The sequence below is a fragment of the Phalaenopsis equestris genome, unplaced genomic scaffold, assembly GCF_001263595.1.
Source record: "Phalaenopsis equestris unplaced genomic scaffold, ASM126359v1 Scaffold000454, whole genome shotgun sequence".
In the NCBI taxonomy this organism is placed as follows: domain Eukaryota; kingdom Viridiplantae; phylum Streptophyta; class Magnoliopsida; order Asparagales; family Orchidaceae; genus Phalaenopsis; species Phalaenopsis equestris.
The window spans coordinates 61765-72786 of record NW_018164895.1 but is presented as its reverse complement, the minus strand read 5'-3'; the positions used below and the strand labels follow the sequence as shown (position 1 = coordinate 72786).

General features: G+C 32.8%; 1 protein-coding gene across 3 annotated transcripts in view; it reads right to left on the bottom strand.

Annotated features, from left to right (window-relative positions):
* Positions 1-723: 723 nt before the first annotated feature.
* Positions 724-11022, bottom strand: part of LOC110027845 (ribosomal RNA small subunit methyltransferase, chloroplastic) — a gene marked incomplete at its 3' end in the record, with an annotated part of 16738 nt that continues 6439 nt past the window's right edge. For 2 of the 3 annotated variants that reach the window (XM_020729452.1, XM_020729453.1), the window contains 3 exon segments: positions 724-776; positions 1928-2012; positions 2412-2507. In XM_020729452.1, coding sequence (XP_020585111.1) covers positions 724-776; positions 1928-2012; positions 2412-2507 — 234 coding nt within the window. 3 annotated transcript variants of the gene reach the window in all.

The window sequence follows — 11022 nt, the reverse complement described above, 5'->3', positions numbered from 1 at the left end:
TGGGTATATTTTATTTTATTTTTTAAGAAAAAATTGTACTTTCTGTAAAATGGTTGGGTCCACGTGCGTTTCAGTATTAAGCTTTGTCGTCCATGGTATATACGATGTGTTCCTTGCTCCACCCATCACGAAGAATTATCTGACGGCAGGCAAGGGCGGCGGGCGAATAGTGGCTAGAAGGGGATGATGGCGGTGCGTGGCGGCGACGATCGGTGGCGGTTGGTCGCAGCGACCGCGATCGCGAGCAAAGGTCGACGACCGGAGTGCTGCGGCAGCCAGCAGCCGGCATGCTGCGGATGGCAGCATCTGGCAGCCGGCGTGCTGCAGTAATGCTCCGAAAAACATGTTTTTAAAATAGCTAAAACACAATTTCTGTATTTTTTATGTTTTGAAAACAAATCACATGTGTTTTAAAAACAAAATTAAAAAAAACAAAAAATGAATAAACAAACACTATTAATATGTTTTTTTCTGTTTTCCAAAAAAAAAAGAAAAGAATTTAAAGTGATTCCAAATAGGGCCTTAGCTAACACCTATGCCTCCTGTTGTTGAATGTGAACCAATAGCTGTTCTGTAACAAAACAACACCATGCAGATTCCACTATACAATAATAACAGCAATACATATATTATGTCTCTTCATGGTAAATATCTAGAAAAAGGTGTCCGTAATAAAATGCTGAGCACTAGCAAACTAAGAAAACTTTAGCTAAGAATTCTTACGTTTGGCTGAGGGAAAAAATTTGTTCTTTCAACTTTGCAGATGTATTCAGCATCTGCATATTTAATGAAATTCAAAGCCCTGAGAACATAAGAGCTATATATTTATAATGTGAAGGATTCATACGGATAAACAACGCTAAAAAAAATTAAGAGCAAATAACAAAGCAAGCTAATCATAATTTTTTTTCTCCAAGTGATCTTCTAAGGCTAACATTTTCTTTAGTTCAATGCTTGGGAATTAGCTTACCAATTATTGAATCAATCATAAAAATTAAAAAAAGAGGACTTCAATGACATGATCATTGACAGGCTGAAACGGAGTATGCAAGTATAAGTTTTGCTCAAATAATATAATATGAGCAAGATATCATTACCTCGTGGACGATATGCAAGTATAAGTTTTGCTCAAATAATATAATATTACCTCGTGGACGTCAAGAAAATCTTAGAATAAACTAACAACCAATACATATGAACCCTAATTTCCATTCAACAATTTTAACACACAAGTTGATATAAAGTCAAATCCTAACTAACGGTCTTCTCTGTCTTCTTTCACGCCATTGGCAGTCTACCTACGTCCCTCCACTGGTACTATTAGTTGTAGGGTCACTAACCATTAGATCATCACAATTATTGCCCGCAACCATCTGCTTGCTTTTGTACAGCTTCAATTCTACACTATCTTTTTAGCAATATGTATGGTTGTAAGTGGATATTTCATTTCATGGTTTTTAAAAGATTATTGTAAGTACGATGGAACTCATGGCATAATCTCTCTTGTTTTTTTATTTAACCTCTCCTTGCTTTGAAAGAGTTTTAATTTGTCACATCGCCCAACAACAGCATCAACATAATAGTTGAAAAATAATAAAGAAATGCTGGTACCAGACTAATATAGGTAAAAGTTATAAATTAACCTTATGTACGTAGATTTTTTAGGTAAATATACGGTTATAAAATTTTATGGTTATCATGTTGCTAGGGAAGTAGCAAGTGCAATTTCTTGTCAAGGCCTATAACAATAAATCTGTTAGCTGCAGTAAATAATCATCAATCATTATTCTTAATTAGTCACCATTAGTATGGCAACAGTTTAGAACTTTCTCCAATGCTGAAAAATAGTATAGGTCAAAGCCTACAGGCAGGCTCTATCATCACGACATAAAAGTATGGAAAACATTGCATCGAGAAGATTTCATACCTGAGTAGAAATTTACAAACAAGTTAATAGGCCTATAGTCAGAGGAGTGTAATTGGAATTTTGTCAACCGCAAAGCAGTCTCATCCTAGAGAAATAACACAAAAAATCTTTAACAATAATCACTTGATGGAAAGGAGTTGCTGCATGTAAATAATACTATTCCATGGCTTTTTTTTCCGTTGAATCTGATGCCCTAATTTTATATCAGCAAAGAAAATGGAAGTTTAACAGCTAGATGCTAATCGTTTTTTTTTAATTGAATAAAAATATTGATAAAGGATAGTTCTGCAAGAACCTCAAACATGATTTGGTAATGAACTACGTAAATAATTGGCAATTTTTGCTTGTGATCGTAGAAATGTAGAATCACTTGTTTCAGACTTCTGCAGAAACTATCCATCGCCAATATAATCCATTAACATTCATTTAGTTGAACAAGCAGAACAAATAACTTCTGGTTAAGATGAAAGGTGGCAAGCCAAACCTGAAGTAAAATGATAACATCAGAAAACAGGTCACCCATTGGAAGAAGTTGTTTCACGACAGCAGTGCTTATATTGAAAGGAAGGTTGGACACAACCTGACAATTGCAAGTAAATTGCTTATCGCAACTCATTTGTAACCTTCAAGTCGTTAATTAAATAAAAAAACAAGTATTGGTTCATCCAAATTTCACAATATTCTAGAATAGAAATGATATTTATGTGAGGAACGCAGAAAAGAATCACCTGCAAAAGCTAAATCCTCTTATTTTGATGAAAAACGATATCAAAAAGTTCTTCAGAGCCTTAAAAAAAAATTAGTTCTACCCTCCACATAGACAAAAAAAAATATTCATATTGGGCAAACTTATTAAGTCATTCAAGCCAAACTGAAAATGGCCTTGGAGTAAAGATGGCGTCCAGTAACTTGCTAAATCATCCAAGCAAAACAGAAAATAGGCGTGGAGAAAAGAGACCAAATTTGTAAATTCGTTTTAAAATTTGGACACAACTCACTGAACTCAGCTGCAAATATTTATCAGAACAAGGGTAACATATCCTTATGATATATACTCTAGCAAGAATTCATGCAGAAAAGCAAAATATATAAAAAACATAACAAGGCACAAAAAATAGTGATTTCTTTTAATAAGAAGAGTCCATGCATTTCATACTAAACAAAATGAACACGGTTAATCAAAACGAACACGGTTAATTAAAACGAATATGGATAAGCATTTCTTAACCTTTTTGGAAAAGCATAATAGACACAATAATTACTTATGTTATAAACTAATGCAAAACAGTCAAGTTAGATATTAAAAACATAACAAGGCACAAAAAATAGTGATTTCTAAAGTAGATGCATAAAAATGAAACTTTGGATCCAAATGAGGTACTTAAAAGCTTTGAAGAATTATAGATGATATTGGAGAAATTTGATTAACAGATATTTTTATAAAATTTCAAAAATTAAGAGTATTTCAGATAATTGGAGAAAAAATATTTTGATGCTAAAGTTTAAAAATAAAATAAATTTCTAAGATTATGCAAACTATACGAAAATCAAATTTAGGAGTCAAACAATAAAGTAATAAAAGAAAAAAAAAATAAAACATGAAATAATTATGCCAAAATTAGAGTATCAATTTAATTTATATCAGGAATGTCTAACTTGACTGTTTGTCCCAAAATAGACCCCCCATAGCCAATTTTGTGATAGAATATTACATTTCTCCAATTCAGACCCTCCCTTATTCAAAACTGATCAAGAATAATCCGTCATACAACAATTGTGACAAATTTATCCCAATTTAGTCCCTTGACTACAATATTGGTCCTAATTTAGTCCTAGAGAGACCATATCAACTTCAAGAGAACAGATTGGAGAAATGTGATACTCGGGCAATTTTGAGATTTAATCCAAACATAGTAGAGAAAAGGAATCTTCATGTATTTGTGCTTATCTTAAAATGACATGATTATCAACATAACAGATTTGTGCTCATTATGAAAAAAAAGCATGCATTTAAGATGTTAAATTTATTAAAAAAATGTATAATGGAACATTAATTATATTAGTAATAAATGTGAAATGACCAAAGAGATTCAATCATGATAGGTTTATATCAAGGGTTGACATTAAGTCCAATACATTTTGGCATTAGATTATGGGGATGCAAAAGAAAATTATTGTGATAAACATTGGCGTTTTTTTTTTTTTAAGATAATATGCTTAAGTTGTAGAACAAAGACTCATAATATGATATGAGATTCTAGTAGTGTGATATTATCAACTATCAGTCAAGGTAACTTGAGATGAAGTGATACCTAAATATGATGGTTAGGTATCTTAGATCTAATACATGAAATAATGGATCATTGTATGAGAACATAACTTCTATAGTCAAGATTTGGTGATTACAAATTGCGAAATGTCTTGACTGTAGTAAATAACCAGAAAATATCATATAGACATAAATTAAAATCTATAAAATTGCATTTAGCAAGTCATAGGCTATCGATCTTAGTTTCAAGCAATGAAAAAATCATTGATAGAGTTGAGCATGACAGAATGAAAACATTAAGATAGATATGTTAAAGAAATATAAATGATAAATTAAGAAATGTTATAATAGAGAAATGGTGGAATTAATATCTATTAAAGTTAAGCTGCTGAAAATAGATTTAGTTAATTTGAGCATGTGAAATAGAAGGTAAAATATGAACCAAAAAGAGTAGATAAAATAAAAATTAAAGAATATCCACATGAATTTTACTGTATGATCAAGTTACATGATTATTGATCCGTGAGTAAGAAGGAAACATGTGCATGTCAAAAATATGTTGAGAATATTAAAAATATGTATGATACAGCATTAACCAATATCAACAGTAGTTGTGGCCAACATGATTATTGATCCGTGAGTAAGAAGGAAACATGTACAGTAGTTGTAAAATTCCCAATCATTGTGGATTTACATCAAAGATCGGCATCAAGTCAAACAATTTTGTATTGGTTATGGAGATCTTAACAAAGAATATTGAAGTGAGAAGCCTCAGTATATGCCTTCCTGCATATGAAGTTCTAATCAGAAAGAGAAATTTAGAACATTGATAAGATAAAGAACATAGATTAAATGATATAATATTTTAGTTGAATTGATATTATCAATTGTCATTCAATATAAATTAAAAATCAAGTAATAAATTAATGTGATCATTACAAAAGAATAACATATCATTTTAGCAAAAAACTTTTAGAGTTAATGTTTGGTGGACAAAGTAAAAAAAAAACCTTGGGCATACTATATAATAGGAAAATATCATGGGGACTTCACAGAAATACTTTATAAGACATCAACTAGGCCAAGTATGTTCTATAGATCTAGGTTTTGAGCATCGAAGAAGTCATTAGTGGATGATTTGATTATGGAAAAAATGGAAACGTCAAAATGAATGTGTGAAAAGACTAAGAAGGATGGATTAAAAAAATATCTACTAGAAATGTGATGAGAGTACAATTATTGAAAAAGAAGGTAAAGGAAAATAAATTGAAATGATTCGGACACGTACAACAAAGGGTAAAGCATACAACAATAAGATAAGTTGATAAGACTAATGTTAAAGGATAAGAAAAGAAATGATAGACTGAAAATAACATGAATAGAAATTAGAAAAAAAGATTCGCAGAAAATATATTTAACAACTCATGAAATGCTAAACAAGAATGAAAGAACATCAAGGGTTCATAAAGTCAATGAATAAGGCTTCCACCAAAGCAGGGACTAAGATAGTGGTATATGCAGAGGGTCTTACCTTTACATTGCAAGGGCCTTGTTTCATTGACTTGAACAAATAACTTTCAAGTCACGATGGAGGCAACAAACTACTAGTGCAAGCTTATCGACTTGCATAGCAAGGATATAAACTGTTAAGTATGGAAGTTAAGAAGGGTCCAGAGTGTTCTTAATAGCACAGTGAAATGCAATATTTAAGTGAAGCAAAATACATTAAACAGTTACTGCAATCAGCAGCTCCAGAAAAGAATCAGTATGCTCACGAGCGGATATGCACCTATGCTACTGCAGATTGAAGCGCTAAAGACTATTTCAAGACTTCAATTATACAACGGTTGTTGACAATAAAGATGAAGCTGTTGCATGATTTAATAATTTTCTTCATTTTTAATTAATCCTTTTGCACCATGCTTTTACATCAGTTGACGTGCTGCTTATCTCAGTTTTAACTTGTTTTTCATAATCTTTTGAAGTTTTTATTTAAACTTCGGATAAAACTATCCGGATAACAATACAAACAAAGTCATTAAAAAATAGAATGTTCAGGTGAGTCGCAAATTTTTTAGTTCTCTATCATGCTTTCCGACCTATACAATATTTAAATTTCATTTTTTCTATTAGACGTAATGTTGCCCATCCATACTCTTATACTCTCTCAATCTTTACCTTTCTCCCTATGGAATTATGTGTTTCTTATTTAAATTTATTCCCATTTATTTCTCTATTAATATGTTGTAGTTCTTTCCTAATATATTTGTTGTAACTTTGGTAAGTTGTAATTGTAGGAATTATGCTTGCCCTAAAGTTTACTCTCTATATAATGAGAGGAGTTGTAATTTGAAGATTAAGGAATAAGAGAATTTTCTCTCTCATGATTTCCTTCAAGGTATCAGACCATTCATTGTTTAAATTTTTTTATCATTGGGTTTGATCGTGGTTGGCTTCCTTGCGTTCAAATGATTTGATCGTTGCTGCCTCCTCAACATTTCTGTCATTAGGATCATTCGAACGCATGTCGTTTCCTTCCCCTAGTTCGAATGACTCTGTCGTTGCCTCTACCTAATAGTCTCAGTTTCGCGAGCGGATCGAATCATCTCAAGTTCGTCGATTGTGGAATGGTTGACTAGCTGATTAGGAAGCCCTGCATCCACACATTTACAACTCTCCTACCAGCATCCATTGTTGTATTTCCGGCATCCCTCAATTATCGGCCCTCCACTACCATCTTCTCTCTAGTGACTTCCCAGAGGCCCTCCATTGGAATCCTCCATCCAACAATAATATTTCCTGCAAATCATCCCTCCGACGAGAAGCAGCTAGTCAGTTTTTTTTTAGCCTAAAACGTGCAAATGTTTGATGATAAAGTATGGATCTTATGGAATGATGATGTCTGACCCTACCTCGGAGGTTAGTTAATTCCGACTCAGATTCCAGGAATTTTGTCTAACTAGCCCCGGAACTTTCTACCTTTATCACAACCCATAAACTTCCTTCAATGGTCTCAATTAGTGTTTATGTACATTTGTGGAAAAGTTTAGTTAATTCCGACTCAGATTCCAGGAATTTTGTCCAACTAGCCCCGGAACTCTCTACCTTTATCACAACCCATAAACCCAACGACCATAAACTTCCTTCAATGGTCTCAATTAGTGTTTATATACATTTGTGGAAAAGTTAGATAGAAAAATCTCACGGGAGAGGGCACAGAGCACAGTTCATCAGGTCATTGATCCTTAACATCACTCAGGAAAGATCCAGGATCATATGATCATGTTTGGTTGATCAACCCTATGACCATCGAAGTTGGGGAAAATTTCTAACTTTATAGGACATCACAGAAGATTTGAGCAGCTCATAATACTTATTCTAGAACAGAAAATAATGCATAATTGTTTTAGATTGAAACAACATCGCAAAAGCTTCAACAAGGAGAGTTCAGTGTTACTCAATACTTTAACTCACTATCCAATTACTAGTTACAATTAGATATGTATGATAAATATGTATAAAAGTGTCCATAAGGTGCTATTTTGTATAAAACAATAATAAAGAAGAAGATGATGATCAAGTTCTTATTGGGTCTAAATAAGACCTTAGGTGAGGTAAGAGGATGAATCATGAGGATGAAGCCTCTTCCTACCACTAGGGAAGCCTTTGCTGAAGTCCAAAGAGAAGAAAGCAAGAAGAAGCTCATGATGGCAGGTAGTGTGGATTCATCTAGCACTAAAAGCTTTACTTTGCATTCGCACAACTCTTATAACAAGTCAAAGACAAAGAATAATCGTCCCTAGTGTGAACATTGCAAGAAACCTGGTCACATAAGGAAGAAGTGTTGGAAACTACATGAAAAATCTACAGATTGGAAATCGAGGTAATGAAGAAAGTCCAAGACCTTAAGAACTATGCTACTACCACTTCTAAAGTGTCAGCTAAACCTACTCTTTTCACTAAGGAATAACTGGAGGTGTTGAAGAAATTTCACGATTGTATGGGATCCTAAGCTTTGTCTACTCGCCCCTGACCAATATTATTTTGCCAACACAGCGGATAGTGAACTAATTATCACAATTGTCTGGGGTGGTAGAAAAACATTGATACGCGCGGGTACAGTGGCGTCCCAGTTGTATTATTAGAGAGTGAATTCCTCTAAACATGCACATACAAAAATTCAAATATAAGTTATTCATTCTTGAATACCATGTATCTACTAATGAATAAGTACACGTTTACTAGGATCGAAATGGCATGCACTAGTCTAATAGCTACACATAAATCATTATGCAACAGATTATACATGATTGTTTTCTAAAAGTCATGTAATGATACACTATATGATTTTTATTTGAAGCTACAAATCATGCAATATATCTAAAGTGTCAGCTAAACCTACTCTTTTCACTAAGGAATAACTGGAGGTGTTGAAGAAATTTCACGATTTTATGGGATCGTAAGCTTTGTCTACTCGCCCCTGACCAATATTATTCTGCCAGCACAGCGGTTAGTGAATTAATTATCACAATTGCCTGGGGTGATAGAAAAACATCGATACGCGCGGGTACAATGGCGTCCCAGTTATATTATTAAAGGGTGAATTCCTCTAAACATGCACATACAAAAATTCAAATATAAGTTATTCATTCTTGAATACCATGTATCTACTAATGAATAAGTACACGTTTACTAGGATCGAAATGGCATGCACTAGTCTAATAGCTACACATAAATCATTATGCAACAGATTATACATGATTGTTTTCTAAAAGTCATGTAATGATACACTATATGATTTTTACTTGAAGCTACAAATCATGCAATAACTTAATATCTATGCACCCCTACTACAATTTAATGTCATTCAATGATCTAATAATCTTATATAAAATTCATATTTAATATGCTCATTTTCCTATCTACCAATAAGAACAAGTTACTATAATCTAAATTTCATTGAAATAAAATATAAATAAAGCATCAATAAAATCAAACATATATTTTGAAATAAAACTAAATAATGAAATTTAAAAATGCAATTACTCATCTCAATTATTAAGAGACATCTTTAATAATTTAATCCTCCACTTAACTTCCTTGCTAGTCTTTTACCAGTTCATTTTCACGAAATCAAAATCCTAAAATATTTTCAAAATGCACTTTATTTAAGGTATTTAAATATCTCCTAAGTTAAAAGACACAAGACACGATTTTAGAATTTACCTCACTTCTTTTAATAAGGCCCAAAACTCTTCAATATTAAAACTCAATTACTCCTTCCAATTCAAATCACTCGTTTTGTCTCATCATGATTAATATTCACATAATGACAATTAAAATATTAATATAAGAAAATTAAAAGGATGTAAATCTTACCTCTATCTTCACCGTCGACAATCTTCCTAGCTCCAAACCAAATAAAATTTGTTCTTCATTACTATTAATAATATCTTAATACACAACAAATATTAAATTCATTAATTAAAATAATAAAATTTAATATATTAAATTCTATTATTTAAAATAAATAAAACCTAACTCTATCTTTAATAAACACATCGGCCTATGAAGCTCAAACGAGAGCCTTCCCACATGAACACAATGCAAGAAGTCGCTCCTTCCCGCGTGAAGGCTCGACTCCCTCTCTTCTCCCTCATAAAGGCGGCGTAGAAACTCCTCCCGCAAGTTGTCTCCTCCAGTTTTGATGCCCTACCCCTTCTTCTCCCTCGCACATGTAGCGTCAAAGCTTCTCCTACAAACAATGAAGCTCTTCTCGCTTTGCAGGTCGCGATTTCTCCTTAAAACTCTTCTTCCTCTTCTTCTTCTCAGCTCAACCTTCCTCCTTTAACAAAACTGAATCCTAGCACTTTTCTATGCTCCTCTTCAACCAGCGGCTAGGGCATAGGCTTCCTTCTCATTGAACGATGTCGAACCTAAGCACAAGCCACTCCTTCCTTCGCAACGGTTGATCTTCCCGTTCAGCTTCTGTTCTCACCGGTAAATCTTCCTCTTCCCCTTTTGTCGATGCTCTCCTTCATTACTTTCATCTCACTTTGATTCGTCTCCTTCAATTCAAAAGAATATGCAACTCTTTAATTCGTAATGAAAGGATGCTTCTGTTCAATTATTAGCATAATTTCGTTTATTTATTTATATTTTTATTTTTTGTAGATTATTACAATCATCCCAATTTATAAAAATTTATGAACTTCATCACAACTAAACATTATGCATCTCAAACATGAACTATACACAAATTTTTAAGAAAGTTTAATTTTTTGTTAAATAATAACAAAAGTAGACATGATAACTGACCCGACCACAAATACGCAGTTATTTAGTTTCAATGTCAAAAACTTGACCCGATTTCCTTAGGTCGTTAATGTGTAAAATGAATATGTTATAGAATTTAGAATTTGATTTATATTTCACACATTTGGGATTTTACGCAAGTGCATGTATCGTTCAAACAATATAGGGTTTTCTTTTAAGACCCAGAGTATCGATCCCACAAAGAAGCGATGTAAGAAATCACTTAGGATAAGTTCTAGTCTACTACTGTCAGGTCTTAGTTTGGAATGTCGATTAAATATGTTTTCCAACAACTACTCCTAAATACAAACCTAAATCTAAAGATAAACCTAAATAGATTATTGATGTGGTGAATTTTGAGATGTAACAATTGTCGTTATCTTGCCGCGACTTAGAAAAGGTGCATGAATAAAATACTTAAAATTTAATCTAGTCACTGACTATAGGAGCAAATATATTTTTTACCCTCTTCTGAATGCATAAAAAACAATAGGTAACCTAGAATTGATTC